Raw genomic sequence first — 27,365 nt, forward strand, 5'->3', positions numbered from 1 at the left:
GTCTGAAAATTATTTTAATAGTTACAAAACATTTTTTCACAGATTCAGTATAAAATAGCAGTTGATTTCTCCATAATTATTAGAATTATTTATATTTGAGGTCTTGGCGTAGTGGGCCTGAAATCAACAAAAGGTCTGTTGGCTCAGAAATCATCCTTCTAAGCACCCTGCCCTTCCTTTGTCTGTCTTGCTCAGCTCTTAGGATATGACTATCTCCTTTAGTATTCTTCTTTATTCCTTCTTTGGAGGCTTGAAGTGAACTCTGCAGCGTTCATTAAATACCTAGTTATTTGAAACAAAAACAAAAATCATTGACTTGTCTTCTGTAAAACTAGTGACTCAAATCAAAAGAAATATTGGTTGTATAAGAAAAATATTCTGTAGCATGTTTAACCTAAATTGGATTGCTATAAGGGGAAAGTGGGGGAGAGAGGGAGAAAAATTTGGAACACAAAATTTTACAAAGGCAAATTGTTGAAAACTATCTTTGCATGTATTTGGAAAAATAAAATACTATTTTAAAAAATATCCTGATCTTGTTCCAGTTTCATAGACTTAGAAAATGTTTCCTTAGTAAAAAAAAGTTTCTTTACTAATTAATTCCAACTGATTCATGAAGTATTTGTGTGTGTGTGTGTGTGTGTGTGTGTGTGTAAGTGTTTGCAGGGAGGAGCAAACAAACAGGAGTCAATAAAATCCAAGTAAATACTGTAATGAATGTAGGAAATCTCATAAAGAAAAGTAAAACTATATAGACAATTTGCTCAGTAACATATCCTAGGGATTTTATACAATTAAATGGAATACAATGAGACTGAGTAGTTTTATTTTTCTGATGTAATTATTTTCTTTTAAGAATGGTACCTGTTGATAGACACTAATAGCTATTATAGTTCTGATAATCTCAGGTAAAGTAAAAAATCAGTATTTTATTTAAAAAAAAAAAAAATACAAGTAGAATGAATGATATTACCTGGTCCAATTTGATACACATCTACTTCTATACTGATAAAATATTATATTTGTAGTATTTGATTGACAAAGCTACAGTGCTTTTTCATGAACATGTAATCCTTTAAGCATATTGTTCAGTCTATCATTTGGCAATCAACTCAGAAAAGATGTTATTTATATATAGTAACTGCATGATACTTGTACAATGCTTAATTTTTTTTGAATGTCATTAACAATAAAGCATTCTTATAATTAAAAATAATTTTCCCCCTTTCCTAACCACAGAAAAAATAAAGCATATACAAATGAGTTAAGGGTGATTATTTTTAAATGAAAATTTGGGGAGGTCATCTTTGATGATAAAGCTAATCAAGAGGTGCAAGTGTCAGTAGTACAATATAGGCTAAGTCTTGAATAAGGCAAAAAGGAGAGAGGTATTCAGAAAAGGACTCAATAGTAAAAGCAGAAAGTCAGGAAAGCAGAAGGGAAGCAGTTAGATAGTGGGTGGCCTATATCCAAGACTGATGTCAAACTGCTCTTCCTAAAGCTCAATATGAAAAAAAAAGTTCCCGATGGCTCCCTATCGCTTCCAAGATCAAATATAAAGTCCTCTATTTGGAAAAACAACAATAATAACAACAAATTATTTAGAGTTCAAAATCCTTCTTATCCCTCTGATCCTGAGATACAGTAGCACTGGCTTCTTTGCTGCTCCTCAGAGAAGTTCCTCCATCTTCTGTCTCTGGACATTTTCACTGGCTGTCCCCTGTGCCCACTGGAATTCTCTCTCAACTCGGCCTCCTAACTTCCTTGGTTTCCCTTCAAGTCTCAGCTAAAAAATTCTACTTTCTACAAGAAGCCTTTCTTGATCCACTTTCTCTCCCCCTTCTCATTCTAGGGTCCTCTTTCAGTTGATTATCCATAATCTGTCCTATACAAACTTATGTGTACAAAGTTGTTGATACATTATTGCCCTCAGCAGACTGTGAACATCTTGAGAAGGGCCTGGTTTTTGTTTTTTATTGTTATCTAGCACTTAGCACAGAGTAAGCACCCAATAAAAGTTTATTCACTGACTAGAGCATAGGGTATTCTGCAGAGAAATGAGAGAAGAATGGAAACATAAGCATGAAGTAAGAATTATATTGCTCTTGTATTTCCTTTTTTTCTTTAAATTTTTTTTATTAATTTTTATAATTATAACATTTTCTTTGACAGTACAAATTCATAGGTAATTTTTTTTTTTTTTACAACATTATCCGTTGTACTCCCTTCTGTTCCAAATTTTTCCCCTCCTTCCCTCTACCCTCTCCCCTAGATGGCAGGCATTCCCATACACATTAAATATCTTATAGTATATCCTAGGTCTTGTATTTCCTTATTATCTTCAACTTAAGGAATTAATATGTCATACTGCAATTCATTTTAAACGAAGTTATTTTCCCCCCCAATCTTTAGCTCTTTAATCATAGAATATTAGAACTCTAAGGAAGGAGCGTCAAATTACTTACTATAGTGTTTCTTCCTGAAGGTCTGTCAACTTATTTTTTAAAAATTACAATAATTACTTCAATGTATATAATATAATCCTTAGTAATCCTGTTTGTTTTATGTACTTAAAAACATTGTTTTCTTTGTCAGATTGCTTGCTTTCTTAGGAAGGGGAAAGGCAAGGGAAGGAGGGAGAAAAATTAGGAACACAGAATCTTACAAAAAATGAAGTGAAAATTATATCTGTTTTTGGAAAAATAAAATACTATTGGGAAATCTATTCTCCAAAAAGAGAATAAACAAAATAAAAATAAAAAGACTATTTTGAAGAAGTCCCATGAAACTGGAGCAAAAAGAGGCTAAGTGTTTTGTCCGAGGTTCATACAGTGAATAAGAGACACAAAACAGGACTGGAAGCTGGTCTTCTCACTCTAAGTCCATAACTAGAGTCCTTTTCTGGTAATAGTGGTAAATATGAGCTGCTATGATACTGGAGAGAAATTTGGCTTAGAAATTAAGCAATACTAACCTGGTTAAAGAAAAATATTAGCCTATACCTATTTATATATAAATATGTTTATATATATATTTTTAAAAATAATTTCAAGGTAGCCTTTGAATAAATAATAAATATTTTCAATAAAAACAAACAAACAAAAAAAAAAAACCCTTCAGAGCTTTAGTAAGGATAAGTTTGTACTGGTATTAATTTGGACCTAGGAAACTTCTAACAATAAATGTTTTATAATTATAGATATTGGAGAATAAGGAGCCATGATAGAGTGATTATTTATGAAGTAAATTTTAGAAAGGTCATACATCTCTGATGAAAAAGGCTAATCATTTGTAATAAAATAAATATTCTTATTAGCTAAAATTTAAATTAGTGCCAAGAATGTTACAAAAATTGCACCACAACAAAGTGTGAGGGTATATCCTGCTGAGGGGGCTAAGGCTGGTGGATCACTTGAGCTCATAAGTTATGAGCTACAAGGGAGTTAAAGTCCATCATGTTCACATTCTGTACAGAACTAATATGGGGAAACCACAGGAACTGCCTAAGGGTGAAAGGACCCAAATCTGAAATAGCAAGAGTAAAAACTTCCACACCAATCAGCTGTGAGGTTGAGCTCAGGAGTGGTGGTTGTTTTTCCACCTTAGGTGAGAGAGAAATCCAGTCTCACATCTCTTCTTTCCTCTTCAAAGCAACAAGGCTCTTATTCTTCAATGTTTCTCTCTCTGACTTTGCTGTTTTAGGATGGTCAGTTCATTCCCCATTTTGCGATCATGCCAGACTAAACAGAACTGCCAACTAACAAAAATAAATACACCAGAGCAAGCAGAACAAAGATTATGTTGTGTAGTACCTTCCAGCTCCGATCATTTACTACTTCTTCAACATTCAGTTCTGACTGCATCCATTTCAACTGTAGGGAAAAAAAAAAAAAAAACAGGGAATGACATATGAAGTTATAAAAGCTAAAATTAAAATATCTAGATCAAAGAACATTTATGTGAAACTTTTAATTTATAAAACATGAAACATTTGTTTCTTAAGTGTTTATATTTTCTAGTTTACATTACAATAATACAATACAATTTCCTCCCTTTTAGCAGACTCTATTGAAACAAATAGAAATCATGCAAGTAAATTGCTGCTGTGGCTAGGATGAAATTGGTGGACTATAAAATTATTGTCATGAATGCAAGGTCTAGATTCTGGAGTCAAATGCATCTCACCTGAAAAATGTAGCAATTTTTAAAAACCACTTGGGTAATATGATCACCTAAGTCTTTCCATAGTTCTGTGAATAATTCATATTTGTCTTATATGTCTCTTAATATATTCTATTATATGCATAGTTCACAACCAGCCATTTTCCAACTTACAGATACATTACTTTGTTCAAGTGGTTTTAGTTTTTGTTATTACAAAAACAGTATAAATGGGATACTCTCTGCACCTCTTGAGAGATTACTCATATTAATGAGATCATGGGTTTATATACGTAAATCTAATGCATATGAATGTTTTTGCATATGTGGTCCTTTTTTGTTGCCAACAATTTTTCTATTGCAAAAACCCAATAATGAGACCAATGGATCAAAAAGTATGAATACTTTAGTAACTTTTTAACCCATAATACAAAATTGCTTCCCAGAATGGTTGAATCAATATTGACATCTCAGCACTGTACACAGTAACAAGATTATGTGTTGATCAACTGTGATGGACTTGGCTTTTCTCAACAATGCAATGAATCAAGGCAATACCAATGGACTTGCATTGAAAAAAGTCATCCACATCCAGAGAGCATAGTATCTTCATTTTTTTGTCTGTTTGTTTATTTATTTCTCATATTTTTTTCCCCCTTTTGGTCCAAGTTTTCTTGCACAATGTGACAAATATGGAAATATGTTTAAAAGAATTACATATATTTAACCTGGATCAGATTAGCTGCTGTCCCGGGGAGGGAAAAGATAAGGAGAAAAATTTGGAATGCAAAGTCTAACAAAAATGAATGCTGAAAACTATTTGTGTATATATTTGGAAAAATAAAATTTCAATGGAAAAGCAAACATTTCAACTAGTGCCACAGCATGTGACCCATTATTGAAAAACTTAGAAGCCCCTGATGTAGGGAAATGTAACTGAAAATTATGAAGGAGTGCTTTAATCCTTTTCCCTGCAATTTTCAACAAAAAAGTTCCTTCAACCCACCTTCTGCCCCTCTTTCCTTCAGTGAGTTTTATGGAACTCTCAGAGTTACTGCTTCTGGGGGTGGAGGGAAGTATTTGGGAAAAGAGATCAGGAGAAAAAAAAATTAAAAGCAAACATACTTCCTCATCACAACTGGAGGTAGAAAATTATTCAGGGGGTGGAAGGAGAGACATAAACACAAACCTTTGTTTAATCTTTTAACTGGTTTGAGGCATGGATGAGAGTTGACTAAGATCAATAACATTTTTTTTTCTTTTCTTTTCTTTTTTTTTTTTTGAGGCTGGGGTTAAGTGACTTGCCCAGGGTCACCCAGCTAGGAAGTGTTAAGTGTCTGAGACCACATTTGTACTCGGGTCCTCCTGAATTCAGGGCTGGTACTCTATCCACTGCGCCACCTAGCTGCCTCAATCAATAACATTTTAAAGGAATACATTATTTTGCTGAAGTAATCATTGACCAGAATGTGGAAATGTATAATGTATAACTTGAATTGTGCCATCTATCACTACATACAATGAATACCTCAGCAAACAGCAGTCTGGGACAAGAGGAATTTGAAACGTGGTTCATAGGAGTAATCCTAGACACAATTAACGAATCTCTCAGAATTCTTTCATCCTTATTTTTTTCCACTAGGAAGTCCCAGAAAATATCAGGATTGATATTTATGTCAAATAGCAAATAAAGATATAAAATATCTTTATAGACTATTGCTGGGAGGTGTTACTGTACCTGCATACCTATCTTTGGCCAAGGACCTTTATCTAACTGATCAATAAAATTGTGTAATCCTGTATGCATGTAACTCCTGATTTCATGGACTTCTATGCTTCTCCAATCCGGGAAACATTCCAGATTCTTATCTCCAACCAATCACTCTTCTCTAATCCAATCAACATTTATTATACTGTCCAGACACAGTAATATCCAGTGACTATACTTAATAAAAAAGGCAGGCCCTGCCCTCAAGGAGCTTACAATACAAAGGAGGAGACATTATGAAAGGGAGGAGGAAAGTGGAGTGGGAGATATTAGTTAGTACAAAGCAGAGTAGGGTAGGGAAGATGAATATTGTTTGTGGAACTGAAATCAAGCAGAGTAGCAGATAGGTAGTCAGAGAATATGAAGATGGATTTTCAGAAGTAGAAATCACAGCTAACTGTAGTCATATGAAAAAATACTCTAAATCATTATTGATTAGAGAACTGCAGATTAAAACAACTCTGAGATACTATCTCTCATCTCAGATTGGCTAAAATGACAAATGATGGAGAGGCAGAAAAATTAAGACACCAAAGGATTGTTAGTAGAGTTATGAACTGATCCAATCATTTTGGAAAGCAGTGGAACTATGCCCAAAGAGCTATAAAACTGCATATCCTTTGATCCAACAATACCATTGCAAATTTTGTTTTCATTCTCATTTTATTCCTTTTTGATCATTCCTATGCATCATGATAATGTGGAAATATGTATAGAAGAAATGCACATGTTTAACATATATTGATGTAATGCCATCTAGGAAGGGGATGGGGGAAAGTGAGGGGAAAAAAATTTGGAATACAAAATTTTACAAGAGTGAATGCTGAAAATTATCAATCCATATGTTTTAAAAATAAAAAGCTTTAATAGAAAATGATAAGAGAAGCAAAAAAAAAAAAAATAGCATTGACTACCTGCCATCTAGGGGAGGGGGGGAAGAGAAGGAGGGGAAAAGTTGAAACAGAAGTTTTTGCAAGGGTCAGTGTTGAAAAATTACCCATGCATATGTTTTGTCAATAAAAAGCTATAATAATAATAATAATACCATTGCTAGATCTGTATTCCAAAGATTTTTTTAAAGGGGAAAAAATTCTATTTGCACAAAAAATATTTATAGCAGTTCTCTTTGTGATGGCAAAGACTTAGGAAATAGAGGGAATGTCCAACAATTGGGGAGTGAATAAACAAGATGTGGCATGTGATTGTACTATAAGAAATAACAAACAAGATAGTTTCAGAAAAGCCCAGGAAGGCTAATGTAAGTTCATGTGAAATGAAGTGAGCACAGTGAAGAACCAAAACACTTGTACACAGTAACAACTATACTGTACAATAACCAATTGTAACTTAACTATTCTGAACAATACAACGATCTAAGATAATTCCAAAGGACTTATGATGAAAGATGCTATTCCCACCTCTAGAGAAAGAAATGATAGAATCTAAATGTAGACTGATGTATACATCATTAACTTTATTATTCTTTGTGGAGTTTTTGTTCTGTTTTCTTTTGCAACACGACACATGAAAAAAAAAGAGGTGCAAAATGCACACAAGTTTGGGAGTGGCTAGAATCATACTAGATATTTTACTAATATGCTCCAGTACTCTTGAGACCTTTAAGGACTTCAAACAGTGCCATGAAGTAGACATTTGCTGATGGATTATTATCAAGTTGGTATATCCTTCATGATGTCTCATTGGTATCCACCAGGACATAATACTGGATAATGTCAAGACTTTGTGAATCTTGGCATCTTATAATAGCAATGACTAAAGTCCCATAAATTTCTCCTGGGTTTTCAGAGGGCAGTGCAGATAGAAAGATTTGAGGCAGCATAGCATAGAATAGCTTCATACTGCCACTTGACAAGTAGAAAGTAAGATTTAATTTAAAAAAAGTTTAGTTTTAAGAATTTTATTAACTGTACTGTATCCATGGTACACGTTATGGAAAGTAAATGTGTGAAATTGATGATTCTTTTACTAAAATGTTAACACAAAAGTTGATAGAATTCTAGGGAATTACTAGTGAGAAAAAATGTTTTGCATGTTACCAATTTTATTTTGTATATTGCATTTTATGGATTATTTTATGATTATTGTTTTAGGAAAATTCCCTATTATCAAAATTAAATTAAACTAAAATTTATTAAATATACACAGTCAATTTTCATTTTGTACCTTGAGTACCTCTCTGTCAAAAGTTAGGTAAGATGTTTCACCATTAGTCCTCTAGAATTGTGGTTGGTCACTGCACTGAACAGAGTTCTTAATTTTTTTCTTGGTGATTTTTTTTTAAACAATATGGTTATTATATAAATATTCTTTGTTCTTCTCACTTCACTCTAACAGTTCATAAAAATCTTAAGATTTATCTGAAATTATCTCTTTTTTTCATTTTATATGACACAACAGTATCCATATATATATGTGCTATTCTTTCTATCTGGCGTAAGGACTTTTAGATAATGCATATTCCAACAAGTAAATAACTCAAATACTGCTATGAAAGTGACATCAGGCTTGCTTTCTTAAGGGGATAAGACCTTTTATCACTGTCACATTTTATCAGGTAAAGAACTAAATGTATTCCAGAATCTATAAGTGAATGAAAAGTCAGGAGCATTAAGAAATATTGAACAGGCAAAGGGTTTTGGCAAAGGGAGGCTCATGTTTTAGAATTCAGAATACCACCCTCCTTCCAGCCAAGAATAAATTGAAAACTATTTTAATTGACATGAACACTGAAATTAAACTGCTACTAAAAGGCAGATTAGTTCATTGATTTGCATTTTAATAAAATTAATACTTTATCCCCCCCAAAAAAGACATGAAACTATTAAAAGCAAAAAACCAAAAGAACAAAATACATAGTAACGAACTATGCAACAGTAAATAACAAAATTCTTGTTAAATATACATAGCTACTTTGTTATCACTTTATTAAAATTAATATATAGCTCCTATTTCTTGAGATCAGCACTTCTGAAACTATGAGTCTCAGAACCCCTTTATATTCTTAAACATTATTATGAATTTCACAAAAAGCTCTTCTTTATATGTGTTACATCTATTAGTATTTACCATGTTAAAAATGAGAATGTCCCAGCATTATTATGAAAATATTCCCTTAAAGTCTGCTGGGGATCCCAAGGAATCACCAAGCCACATTATGAAAACTACTGCTTTAAATGATCTATGAATTGATATCAGAAATATAACTCTACATACACAATCACTTATAAACACTTTTTAGTTGTTTTCAAGGTTTGTGGGTTTAAAGTCTTATTCTTTTTTTCCAGTTACTTGAATGCTGACACCTCTTGATGAAAAAAAAATGTATGCCTCTACTTACCTTTGTTTGCTCTTTTCTAATTTGCTTTAATAATGTTAAATTGTTCAAATCCTTCTCTCTTTGTTCTCGAAGAGTCTTTACTACTGCTGACGTCTGAGCGATGCAATTTTTTATTACTTTCTCCCTGCTGGCATGAGCTTCCATCAACTAAAAGAAAAAAGCAGAAAAAAAAAAAACCCCACAAAAAAGTTTTTTAAAAATATTCTTCAATTTCAAGACAAATTCTCAAATAACCTTTTAGTACAGAAGATAAATAATAATAATAATAGATTATTCTTATTTATAGAAGAAGAAACAAGGCAAGAAAATCAAGTTGTTAAAAATGTGGAAGTTCTGGTAATCTGTAATAATCAAAGCCTGTGGAGGAAAAACCAATTGTTTCTATAGAATTTGTTTCTGTCATTCTTCTTTTCTTCCTCTATCTTCCTTTCCCCCTTCTTCACTTTGCTTTTATAGTTCATAATTCTTAATCTGGCTACTCTGTTCATTTCTTTCCCTTCTTTCTATCCAATTCTTCCCATATCATTTTTTCTTATTCTGGGTAGAAAAGAGGGAAAGGAAAGAACAAGAGACATTTGAAAGGTGCTGTTGGATATACTTCCCAAAGTTATCTTTTCCCTTCTCTCATCTTTCATTTTTTCTTCTCTTGGTGGCACCTAGTGGTAGCACTGAATAATCAAAATGTGTTGTGGTGATCAGACCTTTGAGTTCAAGTGTCTAAATCTATTATTACTATCAGTATTAGTATTATAGTATTATTGCTATCCAGACCTATAATTTAATTGCTGTAAGAAATTACTGGTAAGGAAACTCTGAAAATACAGATTTGCAACTATTCTACAATTTATACTCCTGGAGAACCGCCTGGGAGCATTAGGTTAGTGCCTTGCACAGAATCACACATCTAATATGTTTCATGTGGGACCCGAATTCAGATTTTCTGGACTCCTCAGCACAGTACTCTATCCACTAGACAACACTGGTTCTCAAATTGTGTCTATATATATAAAATCAAGATATGAATGGCATATTCTCCACAGCTTTCAAAACCCAAGAGTATTGTGTTGGTGTGGAACATCTGTGGGAGTACCACAGGTGTCCCCAAGGAGGTAGGAACAATTGAGTAGCACACAAAAGACAGGAAGAAATGCCCACAAAGCAAAAATTTTCAAGGCCAACAGATTTGCCACAACAAACAATTCAACCCTTGAGAATCCTGTGATTGAAAGAGCTATATAAAGTAAAAAATAATTAATTATAAAAGGTCTGAACAACTAGATGTGATGTTTGAAAGGAAATCTAAGCAGGATTAAAAGATCTCAATGGCTGGTAGAATGAAGTTCTAAAACCAGAATTTTTGAGAAACCATAGCAATAGTGTTCAAAAGCAGACAAAAGGAATTATTCCATATCTATCCATCAAATTTGAATTGGATTATTTACTCCCTCATATATCATTTTGAATCTCAATTTTTCACCTACTGCTTTTAAGTCACTACAATAACAGTGACTTCTCTAGCCTTAGGTGGGAGAGAAACAGCAAAGAATTATAACATCTTATTTTTTTGGATAGAATAAGCCTTATTCTACCTCCCAAACATTTACCATCCTGGAACTTTTGTTTAGTCAGTTTTTAAGGGGAAAAAAAAAAAAGTTAACATGTTTCTGTTATGACATCTTCTTTCTTTCTTTAAATTAAATGTTATTTAAAATCCATTTGAAATAATTTTTCACGAAAAGCAGCAACAAAAGATGTGCACATTGAAGTAATGCATATTTCAAAAGCAAAATTAGTAATTTTTTTCTAACATATGCATTATATTAAAGAAAAAATGTATTTAGGAGTACAATCTTAAGTGACAAAGATGATGATGTCAACAGTAATTATTTTGCATTTTAAGGTGTTTTAAAAATTCACGGGCATTTATGGTCATTCTAGGGGGAAAGAATGTAAAACATATAGAGTCATGCATTGAAAGTAGGGTAAGTTCCTCCAAGCAATCAATATTTCATTACGCCTCAAAACACTTTCTCCAATGATCTCCAATAAAGAAGTATTCCTAAGACCTTAAAAAAAAATCCAAAACAGGTACAGTGAAAAACCAAACTATATCTTCAAGGAAATTTGTTCTCAGAGAACAAGGTCTAGAACTTCTAAGCAGAAAGAAAGCAGAAATCAATTAAAAACCAACAAAAACTCTACCATACCTACATATAGTCCCAGAGTTCCTTTTGCTCTTACCTATACTAGTGATCTCCTGTCATTTTCTCAGGGACATGGGATTACAAGACATTCTCATTTCATATGGATAGATGTTTATCACACAGATTTGTGCACAGATGTATAACTATGCATAGGAGTTCCCAAATATAACACATATACTATTTATATAAATCTTACTCAAATTCAAAAAACAATAATCATATACATTCATGTAAGGGTTAAAAAGCCTCTAGAAGCAAGGAATGCAGTTCAAGGCATGTGGGAGGATCTGAGGGATAAGAGGTTCTGAGGCGCAAGCAAGTCCTACTTGGAGGTGGGGCATAGCCCCAAGAGGCGGTGTCTGACTCCAGGTACCACGCCTCCCTCCTCAGTGCTCTCAAAGCCTAGCACGCCTCCCTCCTTCTTCTCGGCCAATCCCATTATGCCAGGTTCCTAGAGGACTTCCCCCTTCCCCCATATCATCAGTGGGGTATAAATATGTGCTATCTCAGAATAAAGTTCTCTTTGCTTCACCCTTACCTAATGGTGGTCTGTCTCTATGGGATCCGGGTTGGTGCCCGAAATCGGCTAAGTGTGGCCTAGCCGTGCCGTCGACAGACGGGCATTAAGAGTAGCTCAAAGGGGAGCTACCAGGTTACAGTAGTCCATAGGGGTGTAACACATTCATATACACATAGCTAGCTTATCTTAAGTTATATCCTTTTATGTAGCCAGACATACATGGATTGCTCAATTAGTAAATATCACATATAAAGAGAGCTATGAATTTTCCCTCTAGCATGGAGAACTTTAAAAAAAAAAAAACTTTTTTGGGGATCACAGACCTTTTTGACAGTCTGGTGAAAATCTCAAGCCTTCTCAGAATAATGTTTTTAAATGCATAAAACAAAATAAATAGAATTATAAGGGGAACAAATTACACTGAAATAAAGATGTAATATTTTCCCCTAAGTTCCTGAACAACCTGAAACCTTCTCACAGACCCTTGCTTTAAAATATAGACAGAGTTACAGTTATAGATTTCCTGAGCATTCATCTCCTAGACTCCATGCCAAGGTCAGCCCTGGCCCAACACTTTTGGCCCAACCTGCTCACTGGAATTATGGGATAGCTGAAAGAGGCATCATATACTTCTAGAAACAGCATCATTCTCAAATTCCAGAATATTGAAGAAGTGTCAAGGACAAGTCTGAGGTTAAGGATCCAAAAGAATATTGGGGAAGTTGCAGGTCCTACAAGCTTCTGTTTCTTGCCCAAGTCCAAGTGAATACTCATATGGAAATATTGGTATAGACACTTTGATTAGGAACTTTTCTCTAACCCAAGGCTACTAAGTGCACAGGTTGCGTGATGCAAAGAACAACTCATAAGGGGTCAGAAGACATGTTTTAGTGGTGGATGTGCCACTGCCATTGTGTGACCTTGGACAAGTAACTTTACCTAACCCTAAATGTTAGAAAAGGCCTCCTTTTCTAAACCCCTGGGTGGGTTGAATGAATTTCAAGTAACTTCTCCAGCTCTTCATTCTATGATAATAATACAATCAATGATACCTATCATCATAAAAGTAATAGATATTACAGGAATTTGCACATGATACTCATACTCAAAAAATAGATAGGCAACTGAGAAGCTCAGATTGTACCAAGATAGCTAAGTGGAAAAAGAAAGTAAGCTTGTGGATAGATGATTCTTGTAGATTTAGCCTACAAAATAGTATGCAATAATTTTTCTTTCCTTTTTTGACAAGACCTGTCATTTTGTACATGTAAGGAGCTCCTCAGAGAGAAATTTCCTCTACTGATGTAGATGAGCAATTTTTTCACAAATTATTGTCCTAGAGAACTGTTAGAGGACTGAGAGATTAGATGATCCATCCAGGACCACATAGCCAGTCTGTGTCAGGGATGGGACATAAATCTAAGTCTTCCTGATAAGGAAGTTGGCCACTTTGTTGAGTTACCTGGAAGTAATAGGCAATAATTTACTTACTTACTTACTTACACACACACACAATTTTTTAAAAGAACTAAAACTATTGCAGCCAATGAAAACTAAATTCAAAATTTGGATTGTCCTTAGAGACAATTATCCAAACTGAAAATACTTTCATAATTTTAAAAATGATTTTGGTTTGTAAGGAAATGCTATCTTCACTAAAGTACTTCAAAGCCAAAGAAAGAGCTCAAAATAGAACTTAATTATAAAACAAGCAAGTGATCTTGCTAAAATCAAATTCAGCATAAAGACTAATAAAAGAGCTGGGGAATAATAAAGTATTTTTTTTTCTGCTTGCTAATGCAAACATAGAAGTTATTATTTAAGTTTAATTTTGGTAGGGGCTCTTTAAATATAAACAATTTGATGTCCCAGAAATAGACTACTTTCCCTTTTTCATTGTCATGAGAGGAGGACTCATCTTTCTCTGCTTTCCTTGATTGCTGCAATTTCTTGTAATGGGTAATTTGAAGAAAATATAAGAAAAGGTTAAGGAACTCCAATCTAACTTTTATACTTCTCTGGGTTCTCATTATTCTTTCAAATACCTTTCCATGCCTGTTAAGTATTACTAAACTTAATAGAAAATATATTGAACTAAACACTTCCTATTATCATTATCCAACTTTTAAAATATATGTATGATTTGACTAACAGAACACTAAGTGTAGCTATGACAAAGCCTGCATATAGAGGACATATAATAAATACTATTCCAGCATCTGTTTTTCCTGAAAACCACCACTGATTTGCTCTTGTGGCTCTTGTGTAGGAATTTATTTCTTCTTCACATCCCCAGTTTTCTTTGATTCATAAAGGGTGGACCAGAATCTACTCAGGTATAGAAAAGGAAATTTTGGGGACAGTTAATTAGCACCCCCTACCCCCAGTTGAATTAAATAATTAATTTGATTATTTTGCCTATAAGGGAAAGTTAAAAGAAATTGGAAAAGGAGATCCAAAAGATACACTTACAGACTCATAAAGTTGTTTACAGGTTTTGCTGGCATCAATTTTTCCTGCAAAGGAAGCTGTTGGAACCGTAGTGTTTAATTCATGTACTATTCTGTCATCAATCGTCCTCATCACCTTGAGTAATTCCTATATGTATTTGAAAAATAAAAGAATAATAGTCTGAATAAAAAAAATCAAAGAGCAAATGAGCAATAAAGCAACAATAATGCAAAGGGACACTATGAGTCCCTTTATATCAGGGCTGGGAAAATTATGGCAAGCAGAGGAAATAAATTATTGAGGGTGGGATGGGTGCTATTTAAAATTAGTTAAAAGTTATACTTGATGCTAAAAATTAGCTGACTGTGACAAGGAATAACTTTCAGTTAGCAAAAGCTATAGCAGTAGAATATAAGCTCTGCTAGGCCGGCCCTAGAACAAACTGGAAAGGCTTCAAGCCCAGGTCTAATAATGAATTATGGATCTATTGTGCAAAGACCAAAAAGCTGGCTGACTTTTAGAGTGGTTTCTCACTAAACTGAATTCCCCAGGGTGATTTTGGTTAGGCCACAACACTCTTGAAGACCATTTACTAAGTTAGAGAGGCGCTTCAAGCTTTGTCAGTAGAGGGGTATGAAGTATATTTAATACTAAAAATGTGATTATCCCTGAAAGAATTTCAATCCCAAACTCCCCTTTCTTAAATGTTTTCTTTTCTTTTTCTTTTTTTTTTTTAAGGCTTCTGTACCATATTATATTTGTTCATTTGATAAAATACTATGTCCCCTGTTCTCAACTTTTCTTCATTCTTTAGTAACCATACATTATATCACAATTTGCTTTTTAAAATGAATATTGACAATAGGCACATTTTTGTGTGTAGAGGGAAAACTTTACCTTTACTTTACCTTAAGTAATTCTTAAAACAATCGAAAGATAAGTTTGATCTAAACATAAGTAAAACATCAGTACAACTACCACCACAATAAAAAAAGGCCTACTTGAAACTTTAAGATATTAGCATTTTGGTTGAGTAGGATTAACTCAAATTTTTAAAATCTTTTTGGTACCTAGTTCAAATAACTTTCTAGAGATCTAAGCCATCAAGATATGATGCTGGAGGTGAAAAAAGGCATAGCTCTCCTTTATCCTGTGGTGTTTAAATAATTTCACTTGCTAACTAGCTATATTCCACCATCCCGCTTCCTATTCCATTTCTTAGTTTCTAGAAACTGGGAATGAAATTTAGAATTCACCTAATAAGTTATCAATCATCCAGTTTAATATAACTCAAAATACTTCCCTGATGTTAATAAACTCTTTTTTGTGTCTTTTCTTTCACTGCTAATTTCTCAAGTGTCATTTATGTATTGACTATTGCACTAAATCAAATCTTTTATACTCTGGAATCAGGACTCCATTCCTTAACACTTGCCAAGTCCAAGCCTTTTCTTAGTCTTCATTATCATCCTTGAAATAAATAGCCTTGGAAGGGCCAATACTAATCACTAAATAAAAGCTAGCTTACAATGTAAAACAAACTCCTAATTGAAGCCAACTTTGGCTTTTGGATACTACTGTCTTACTCAATGCATGATCTGTTCGTTTCTGATTTTTAAACTTTGCTCAAACTATTTTCTCAGCCTGGAGTGACTTCCTCTAAACTTTGTCTATCTTCAATGGTAAACTTAAAACTCTCCTCTATGAAGACCACTCATATCAATTCAGCATAGCATTAATATGGACTTTTAATTTCACTAAATTCTTCTGAACACATACATTACCTTTATTTCTCATTTTTAATGAATTTTTTTCTTCCCTTTCTGAATATAACATCAGTATATAATCAGTACCAGATCATGTTTCCAGAACATAAAATGTTTTGAAAACTTTTTCCTCACAACAATCCTTTGAGTTAGGCAATTATTAATAAATTAGCTAAATCTCAAAATTGTAAAAGGGAAAGGGAAACTATAAAAGGAGATCCAAAAGCTATACTTAAAAGTCTTGGAAAGTTTTTAGGTTTAACTGGCATTAATTTTCCCTGTAGAGGAGGTACTGGAACTGTAGTATTTAATTTCTATACTATTCTCGTCTTCAATTGTCTTCATTATCTTGGTCAATCCAGAATTCACTATGTATGGCCTGTATATGTACATGTATCTCCTGTACAACATCCCAAATCAGTGGCTCTCTGTTCTGTAGGGAGTTTCAATAATGGAAAGAGGACTCTAAATTATTCCCTTTTTACTTTTGAGCAGATCTAATTTTAGTTTAGGAAGTTTTTCTTCATATGGTTCCAAAATCTCCCTCTTTGTGTCCATAGCTCCTACTTCTGTTCTCTGAGTCAAATCTACATGATAATGGCATGGCATCTCTACACCACAAACAGTATGCTACATCTGGAAATCAGGGCCTGGGCACAAATGTTAGTTCTGTGATCTACTACCTGTGTGACCCACTGTGGGCTTCAGTCTTTTTCTTTTTTTACATGTAAAACAATAATAATACTTAACATTTATATAGGACTTTAAGCTTTACAAAACAACTTACATATATTATCTCATTTGATTCTCATAACAACCTTGTGAAGTAGGTGTCTCTATTATCCCCATTTCACAGATGAGGAAACTGAGACTAAAAAAGGTTACTTGTCCAGTACCACAATGTCAGCAAGTATCTGAGACAGGATTATCAATTCAGGTCTTCTTGACTCCAAACCCAGTCTTCTATAAACTAATCTACCTAACTTTATATAAAGTAAGAGAGTTGGACTAGATTGATCTTTAAGGCCTCTTCTAGTTCTAAATCCTATAAAATACATAAGGAAAACTATTGTTTTCTTTATTTCCCACTGAGAAAACTAAAAGGATTAAAAACTCTTATTCTTCTCAATTACTACACTTTGATCATGCTTTTCCTCAGCCACTTATGGGAGTACTATGAGGAAAGAAACTATTCCACAATGATTAAAGAAAAAAAGAAAGGAAAAGGGCTATTTGGTGATTCTGTTACAAACTAACAAAATACTCCTCTTGTTGATCTGACATTAACATTAGAGAGGGCTGCTGACAGACAAGCTGATGCTTGAACAAAATGCTTTGCTTTGAATGAGATGAGGTGAGATCTCTCAAGACAGTTGTGAAAATCGAGAAAGGCTTCATCTACTTCAGTTGGAGTAGGCCTGAAGGTCCTTGAGCATTGACTCAAGGACATACCTAAGTCCCCTTCCTGCTATACTCCCATGACATCATTTTCTCCCTATTTTGATCAAATATGGACAACTATGTACTTATTGGTCAAGTTTAAGTTCTTGGGTAGTTCCCTAGTTTAAAATATAAGAAAGACCCTCAGCCAATGAGGATGATGGTCAGTGGTGAAAGAGGTATATGCATTAGGGACTATTTAAAGTGTAAAATCTGTCCCAAAAGATGCCTTCGATTGCTTTCCCGAATGGAGGAACACCGGCTTTTTGGAAGAACGTATAATAAACTTTTGCTTTGCTCCTAGAGATATCTCCAGCTTTTTATTAAATTGGTGACCCTCTCACCAATTTGAGCCACACAGCCTAATTATATCTAATTATTATTATTACCAAATTATGGCAATTTTGGAGAGAAGTGAAACAGACAGAAGGAAGTTAGAAAGTACTTCTATGAAGTCCTGACCTAGATGGGATTTATATTTAATTTTACTGAATTCATCTGAACACAAAAAATAAGGTGGCTTAATGGATGACTTTCCTCTTTAGCTATTTAGGAGGAAATAGGATAAAAGAAAGAATAGGATTAGGCAATTTTCTTTTCATTTTTCCTGCAAGAATAACAGTCCTTAGCCTGGAAAGAAGAGAATAAATATGGAAATAAATGCTTGTTTATAGGGATAGAGAAAAAAAAAATGCCTGCAAAAGAAGTACAAGAGAATTTACAAAGTATAATGAGCTAGTTTGATTCATAGCTATAACTGAACTGAATTGATGTCATCACTTTATCCAACACTAGTGCCTCCCTATTTCCTCCAGAACTAAATATATAAAGTCCTTTGGTATTTAAATCATAATCTGAGCTCTAACCTTTTTGACCTTCCTACAAATTATTCCTTACTACATACTCCATGGCTCAGCCACACAGGCCTAAACTCCTAACTCACCTTTTAGAAACTGTGATTTTCTTAAATATCTAGCTAAAATGCTGTCTTTTCTCAGAAGTCTTTCCGGCCTCCTCAGCTACTCTGATGGTAGAGGCTGGTTCTTCAAGGTTACCTTGCAACTATTCTGCATACATCTTAGATATACCTAATTAACAAATTTTCCTTTAGGATAAACAATGAGCTCCTCCAAGGCAGGGACTGTTCTCACTTATCTTTGTATTTTCAGAGTTCAGTCCAGTGACTGGCACCAGAACTCAATAAATGTTTCTTGCTTGATTCAGTTCTTGGAAAATTTTATAACTATTACTAAAGGGATAGATGATTTTGTTTGATCATTTCAGTTACGTACAACTCTTCATGACCCCATTTGGGCTTTTCCTGGTAAAGACACTAGTTTTGCCATTTCTTTCTCCAGCTTATTTTACAAATAAGAAACTGAGGCAAAAAAAAAAAGGTTAAGTAACTTGCCCAGGTAGTTAAATGTGATACCACTACACACCTGTCAGATTGGCTAAGATGACAGGAACAAACAATGATGAATGTTGGAGAGGATGTGGGAAAACTGGGACACTGACACATTGTTGGTGGAGTTGTGAAAGAATCCAACCATTCTGGAGAGCAATCTGGAATTATGCCCAAAAAGTTATCAAACTGTGTATACCCTTTGATCCAGCAGTGCTACTACTGGGCTTATATCCCAAGGAAATACTAAAGAAGGGAAAGGGACCTGTATGTGCCAAAGTGTTTGTAGCAGCCCTTTTTGTAGTCACTAGAAACTGGAAAATGAATGGAAAATAAAGAGGACAATCACAATGACAAAGAGCCTCTAGTTCTTGTCATATGAGGTTTAAAGGGCCTTATGGTCCTCAAGAGCAAACTGTAGAGGGCCAGAACTCTGGAGTTCTTGAAACAAGGTGTTAACTCTGGAATTGATGAGATAATGCTTCTCTAGTTCACATATATCTAGTATGATATAATGATATAATCACTCTAGTTTGATATAATGACAATCATTCTAGATTGGCTTATACTCAGTATACTGTAATGATGTAATTGTAATAAAGTATGTAAGAACTGGGGACAAAGTCAAATTTGAGACTGGGTCAGACTATGAAGGAGACAATAAAGACTCAGGACTCTATTCTTGTCCATCTTTGTGGTGACTCTCCTGAGACCAAGACCTTTCTGGAGCAACACACAAGGCCTCCAGAAAGCTAGCCCGAATATTATAGCTAAGATTAGAAGTTACAAAATACAAATTTAGGCTTAAGGTAAAGAAAAATTTCCCAAGTGGAATGAGCTACGACGGTGGTAAGAAGGGGAGTGGTTTCCCTCTCTCTGGAGGTCTATAGGATATAGGGTGTCCACTTGTCAGATATACCAAAGAAAGAATTCTTGTTTGGGCAAGGGATGGGTTGAACTAAATAGCCACTAAATTCCCTTCTAACTTTGAAATTGCATGAGTTTCTATTTGGATTTCTGAACAATATAGACATGAAGATCTTTTCACCAAGAATAGGGCATATCTAAAGAATCTAGTAAAAATCTGATCTAAAAGATTTCAAATTGAAAAGTAAGAAAAACAAGAAAATAGCCACTGATAACTCTATATAGCAAACTATGCACAGAACTATAACACAGAAAGGAGAAGGGCATCTCAGTAGGAAAGACCACATAGATCCACATGAACTATGCAACAGATGACTACTATTTTAAGGTTTTGGATTATTGTAGGCCTTAACCCATTTTATGTCCCTAGAATTGCTCAAACAATAGAGGTATAAAAAGTATAATTTCATTTGCAACTTTTCATTGAAAAGGCCTTTTATTAGGAGCAATTGCAATAAATAATGGCTAAGCTTTGGAAGGGAGGTCATATTTAGATAATATGGTCCTTTTTTCTCAAAGAGCTTTCAGTATAAAGGGAAAATTTTAAAATAAGCACTTTATGGAATTGCAAGATACTGTTTTATAAGAACTGAAGGAGGAAGATCATTACTAGTGAGAGATTTTTAAAAACTTTCTTAGAAATAAAAGGTAGCAGTTGAATTGGGCTTTAAAAAATTATACCAAAATATAAATAACTGATATTCTCTCCATATTTGATAACAAAGAAATTAAAGCCCACTGGTTAAAGCAGTAATTAAGGAGTCATTAAAAGGTAAAGTTAGAAATCCCAATTCCCCTACTTTCTAGATTTGCTTAAGTTTGGTCTTACACTTTCAACTTTTAGTGTAAATTACATGGATTTGGTTGTTTTTACTTCCTTTCCAACAGCAGCATATATGGAATGAAGAAAGAACATAAATTAGTATACAGATAGTGCTTCCTTATGAATGTTATCTAGCTAATTATTGTGTAATATCTTTAAGAAAATGTGTGAAAAATGTTGTAGTGAAAAGGCAAGTTCGAATATAGCACTCTCACAAGCTAACTTTATGATCTTAGGCTTCAATCTCATCTAGAAAATTAAATAGTTGGATTAGATGATCTTCGCGTCACCAACTTCAACTCTAAAATCCCAAGATTCTTGTTAAAATGAAAGTGTATTTGTCTGAGAGTGGATGAGGTTTTACCATTAGTTCTATCACAGAAAGAACTCAAACTGAACCTTAGAGTTAATTTAATTCTTTTCTCACTTCCCTCTCAGTTTCCATAATAAGGAAGGCCTTAACTAGATAGTTAGTTTAGTCCTTGTCTTTTTTTTTAACCTTGCTTTTCTTATCTACAAAACACCCAACTTTGGTCATGATCCTTCAACTGATATTTTATGGAAATGATATTTTCACAAATAATCAAAACATAGGAGAAATAATTTTTGAAAAATTATTAGCAAGAATACTACGGCAATGAGTAAGCCATTGCCTATTCAAAAGACTGTCTGAATAAGCAATGGCTTATTTATAAACAAAATATGCCATAATTATTTTATTTTAATGGAAATTTGTTACTCTTATGTTATAGAAAAGATTCGCTTGAATTCAAAAATTGTTTATCAGTATCTATTACATATCAAACACAGTGCTTGGGGTTGGGAATACAAAGACAAAAATGAAAACAGTTCCTGTTCTCAAAGAGTTTACCTTCTCTAAAGGGAAGCAACATATACACAGATGAGTAAATACAAAGTAAACACAAAGTAATTGTGAGACAATCACTAACAGCTGGTAATAATCAAGAAAGGACCTCTCTGCAGGAGTCCCGAGTTTAAGGGGTAAGAGAGAAAATATTACAAGAATAGGAAAGGCCTAGGAAGGGCATGGGAATGGAAGATAGAATATTATCGAAGGGGAATGGGGAAGAAACTGAAGATTAAGGACAGGCTTCTCCATAATAAAAAATAAAAATCAAGGGCACAAGTATAGAAGTTAATTTTATCTAGAAACATCATTTTATCTTCCTCTGAGAGTGAATCAAAGAAGAGAACTGAGAAAAACATTGAGGTGATCTGAGCTTTAGAGATCATCTATTTTAGAACTATCACATTACAGATGAGAAAACAGACCCCAAGAAATTAAAGTAACATGCCCAAAGTCATTCTAGGAGTCAGCATTCAAACCCATGTCTTTTGACTCCAAATTCAATTATCTCTGCTCTACCAAATACTGGAATACAGGACAAAGAAGTGCAAGTGAATTGTGGTTTAATTTAAATTAAGTTTAATTTAATTTAAACCAAATTCCAAAATTTTAGCACTGGAAGGGAACTTGGAGATTATCTAATCCAATGCCCTTTAATGAATGAGGAAACAGACACTGAAGGAAGTAAGGCCTAATTGCTCAAGTTCATAACAAGAATAATTTCCTTCCCTTCTGTTTTTTTCACGTCTTGAAAGAATAAGAAAACTTGATGAAAAACTGTTGGGACATACCTGTTACTTATAAAGTAGAACAATCTCACAAAATTTTAAAAAAATATATTAAATATTTTTTTAAAACTGTAATAAAAGGATACTCCCTAACCATAGGTTTTTTAAACAGTAACAAAATCATTCTACTGATAGTAGAATAAAAGCTCTTGGACTGTAGAAACTAATTCATTTTTTAATTGCCACATCTATAGTACTTAAAATAAAACTTTATGCACAGTAGATAGTTTTAGATCTCTATTGAGCATCCTATGACAGGGTTGTTCTTGTAAAGCCCCAAGAATGTTGTAATGGTATAAATTGGATTAAACATTTGAGTCCCTTCCAGATCTCAAATTCTGGGTTCCTACAGAAAAATCATCCTATGTTTCAAGAACCTGAACTTTTGAGAAAGCAGGACAGAACCTCCGGTTTAAGATTAGTGATACCTGGACTAGAGAAACCTGGGTGATTTGAATATGGCATGAGAAGCTACAAATTTGCTTGGAAAGTGTCGGAATACAATTTTTAAAAAGGACAGTACTCCTAGTTTAGTGACAACTGAATTCTTAATGTGTATCACAAAAGATCAGATGAAAGGGTAAAAAAGCCTATTACTCATGAGGCAAGAAGGCAAGTTAGTAACATTATTTTCTTATACAAAGAGCAGCATATTGAAATGGCTCATCCATTCTGGAAAGCAATTTGAAACTGTGTCTAAAATACTTTCAAACTGTGCCTATCATCTGACCCAGCAATACTGGGTCAATACAAATTGAGTAGATCAATACTCCCAAAGGGATCGAAAAAAGAGAAAAGGAACCATATGTTGGCAAGGAAATGGAAAACTGAGGTGTCCATCAATTGCAGAGTGACTGAACAAGTTATGGTATATGATTATGAAAGAATACTACTACTATTGTGCTATTAAAAAAAATGCTGATAAGAAAAGTATCAGTAAGCTCTGGGAAAACGTGAATGAACTGATATAGAACTGAGGTTAGAAAGAGGAAAACAATTTATAACAATACTGTAAAGACAAAAACTCTGAAAGACTGGATAACTCTGATCAAGCATGATTCTAAAGGATTCATGATGAAACATGCTGCCAGAGAAGTGTTCTCAGACTGTAGGCTGAGACATTGCTATGGTCAGAAGGTTGTTCTGATAACATAGTAGAAATGTCACGGGCCTGGCAGGAGAAACAATCTGGATGTAGAATCAGTTCTGCCAAACAGGAGTGTGACCTTGATCAAAGTATTTCACCTTTCAAGGCCTTCCTTTGTTCATCTCAATATAAAAGAAGATTGAATCAGATGAAGAAGTCTCCCAACTCTGCCACACTTACATGACAACTTAATGAGAAACACTTAAGAAAATGGCCATGGTTAAGAAATCATTTAAGATAAGAGTGAAATAGGTAAAATTTGGATGATTTATAAAAACAAATAGTGGCATATAGTTTATTAAAAATGAACTGCAAAGATCATTTCCAACTGTATACTAAAATGCAGTGGACCTCAAACTTTTTAAATAGGGGCCAGTTCACTGTCCCTCAGACTGTTGGAGAGCCGGACTATAGGAAAAACAAAACCTCACACTGTCTCTGCCCCTCAGCCCATTTCCCATAACAGGCCGGCCACATAAACGTCTTCAGTGGGCCACATCTGGCCCGAAGGCCGTAGTTTTGAGAACCCCTGATGTACACATTGTGAATAGTTTGTCTCAATTAAAGAAAACCTGGGTTTCAAGTTCTGCCTCCAACACATATGGCTGTATAACTGTCATATCCCCAGGACAACTTTCTAAGGCTACAATTTGCAGAACAGTTACCTATGTGTGTGGTCTGATGAAACTTTCTTACCTGAAAGCTGCCTACACCAATGAAATCACATACAAAAATATAGCAGCTCTTGTGATGGGTAGAATAATCACTGCAACTACATGTTCTATAAAATTGGATCAATGATAAGACGTTTGGTTGGAATAAGCAATTTATTCAGTAGCTACAATATGCCAAGCACTTTACAAAAACCCTCTCATTAGACTCTCACAACCCTGGGAGGTAGGTGCTATTATTATCATCTGTTTTACAGGTGAGGACACTAGTAGGTATGAATTCAAACTCAGGTCCTTCCTGACTTCAGGCTGAGTTCCACCCATTCTGCCACCCAGCTGCCTTTGCCTGTAGTGCTGCAGGAGACTAATCTGCAAAATACAGGGGTGGCCCCAAAGGCCTCAAAAATCCACTACTGGTTTTTGTAATATTATATAAGATATGTGATACTAATATTTAGTGTAATGGATATTTAAACTTAGGCTCAATACTCAATTTTCTTTAGCAAATCCAGATTGCTCTTAAACTCAAACACATAAATAAACATTTATTTTAAGAATAGGTTTACAGGGCGCTGTGACTGGAGCACCAGTCCTGAATTCAGGAGGACCCAAGTTCAAATCTGCTCTCTTCCTAGCTGTGTGACCCTGGGCAAGCCACTTAACCCCAGCCTCAGGAAAAAAAGAATAGGTTTACATACACATGGAACGTGATTAATTTCATTGTGTATGGAGTAAAACATTTAAAAACACATCCTATCCCCCCCCCAAAAGTCCACATAATTATGAAAACTGTGCCATTAGCTCAAATGCTGAATTATTTTCCTTCCATAACTGAACAGGCTTTGCACTATACTCCAAAACTCCTTTACAGTGCTTGAGTTATCTGGAGCACACTCTGGGATTGCAGAGGCTTTTTTTTTCCTTTCTGTCCATTTCAACTTTTTCCTCTAGTAAGACAAATGGCATTGCGAGGTTCCAGTGTAGGTTTCTGAAGGAGGTTTTCCCTTATCCCTTTGTCTTGTAATGGCAAATTTTATATTCAACTTTCTATTCCGCCTGAATTGCACATTTTAAGTGTTGCCAGGGAGCGGCAGAAGACCCCCCTAAGTGGTACCACCCCCACGAGGTGGGGGTGGAGGGTGTTGAGAGAGGGAATCGAGGGAGCGGGGTATGCGATAAGAGAGGCAGGGAAAGAGAAATAGACCTAAGTGGTACCAAACTCAGACCCCCCCACGCCCCAAAAAAGCAGCACACACACACACACACACACACACACACTCTCCGCCCCACCCCCAAAACCAAAATTGGTATGGCAGGAGGAGGAAGCAGAGAGGGGAGAAGAGGGAGCAGGGGAGGAAGAGAAAACTGAAAGAGATGACGGATAAAGGACACCCAGACCCCGAAAACACGTGTCTCACTCGCGCGTGCACACTCTCCTTTCTGTCTCTCTCCCTCCTCCCCCCTCTCTCCGCACCCGCACAGCACCGCGCCTCTCTCACTAGCCAGAGGGGAGAATGAGGAGGAGGGAAACGAGCCCAAATAAGCCCCATTCATTACGCCTGGGGTCCGAGACCCCACGTCGGGGGGATGGGACCTAACGATGCCCGGCTTCCTTCGGAGCCACCAGCCGCCCCGCTTTCCCCGTGTCCCCATTCCCAAGCCAACAGGAGTCTGCTGCAGACGGGGACCCCGGCCCTCCTCCAGCCCGGGGGCGGCCCTCCGGCTCCCGCAGACGGCGTCCTCGCCCCTCGGTGACCTCCAAGGGCCCTAGGGAAGGGGCTCCTCTCTCCGCCCGAGCAGAACCCGGCTCCCTCCTCTGGCCCAAGCGGGAACACGGGCCCCGCGGGCTTGGGAAGTTGGGGTGCGCCCGGCGCAAAGAGGCTCCTTACCTGGAACTCGGCGATCTCCTCACAATTCACACCTCCAGTGGGCGCCGACATATTGGACAGGCGCGAGGACCGCGGCGGAGGCCAATCACAGAGGAGCGAGGCTGTCCGAAGCAAAGCCTGATCAGAAAATCTGGATTGGGTCGGGAAGAAAGGCTCAAACTCGGGAGGCAGCTTCACTTATTATTACCCCCTTACATCCTCTCGTCTCGGGCTCTCCCATGACCTCTTTCCCCCACACCCCTTCCAACTCCTCTATCTTCACCTTTCTCCTACTTAATTGTGAGCTTCCGATCACCTCGATTTTGTGTCAAGGACCGCGGGCAGTTTTGCTGAGTGATTTATTTAAAGTGACAAACAAAAAGTTAGCTGAATTCCTATCCCACTGCACAAACACGCAGGCGTGAGGGCAGAGTGAGTGTCAATGTAGAAATTCACATAACTTGAAAAGTATGCTGTCGGATCCTTTTACACATAACAGTGCTAAGGGAAGACTATCATGGGACTGAGTGAAAAAAGTCCCCTCATGAAGCGATACAATATGCCATCTGCACGACTGAAAAATCATAACGTTATAGTTAGAAAGAGCACGGGCATCTAGTCCGGACTCTGATACTTTCCATCTCAACAATTTATCCAACTTGTCTTCCTATAGTCCTAGACGAACTGTCCTTCCTTGTTTTTTCCTATCTCATGCCTTCCTATTTCGGGATTTCTTTCTCTCAATTATTTTTTCTATATCCTCAATCCTTCCACTTCAATTTGATTCTCCGTTTTGCCTCCATGCTCACACTGCCAATTAAAAAAAAAAAAAAAAAAAAAACTATTGATCATTTAAAATATGTTAGCTTCTCCAATTCCTTAGATCTCATCTGTAAAACGAAGCTAACAATAGTTTAAGCCATTTATGTTATTATGTCTGTATTGAAGAACTTGAAAATAGGTACTTTTTTCTTGTTATAATTTTGGGGTTAAAAAGAACCTTTGATGAGAATCTATGCAGGGCAGGGAGTTGTGGGAACCCCTTTCTAGCGACGCAGGTCCTTCCTAAATGAATTTATGAACCTGAAAAGTTAAACTAGCAAAAGAGGTTCCTTATTGGCATTGGGAAGTCAGCCTTTGCTAGAAAGACTAAATTCCTTGGTGGCAAGGTGCCGACAGAGGGATATAAAGTTTTTAGCA

General features: G+C 35.4%; 1 protein-coding gene across 1 annotated transcript; it reads right to left on the reverse strand.

The window, feature by feature from the left end:
- Positions 1 to 26,382, reverse strand: MIX23 (mitochondrial matrix import factor 23). Its single transcript, XM_074301377.1, has 5 exons — positions 26,187 to 26,382; positions 14,484 to 14,609; positions 9,288 to 9,434; positions 3,813 to 3,872; positions 1 to 282 (listed from the first exon to the last, which is right to left on the reverse strand). The coding sequence occupies exons 1-5, from the start codon at positions 26,235 to 26,237 to the stop codon at positions 232 to 234; spliced, it is 435 nt and encodes a 144-aa protein (XP_074157478.1). The 5' UTR covers positions 26,238 to 26,382; the 3' UTR covers positions 1 to 231.
- Positions 26,383 to 27,365: the final 983 nt, after the last annotated feature.

Source organism: Sminthopsis crassicaudata, chromosome 3 (assembly GCF_048593235.1).
Source record: "Sminthopsis crassicaudata isolate SCR6 chromosome 3, ASM4859323v1, whole genome shotgun sequence".
NCBI lineage: Eukaryota > Metazoa > Chordata > Mammalia > Dasyuromorphia > Dasyuridae > Sminthopsis > Sminthopsis crassicaudata.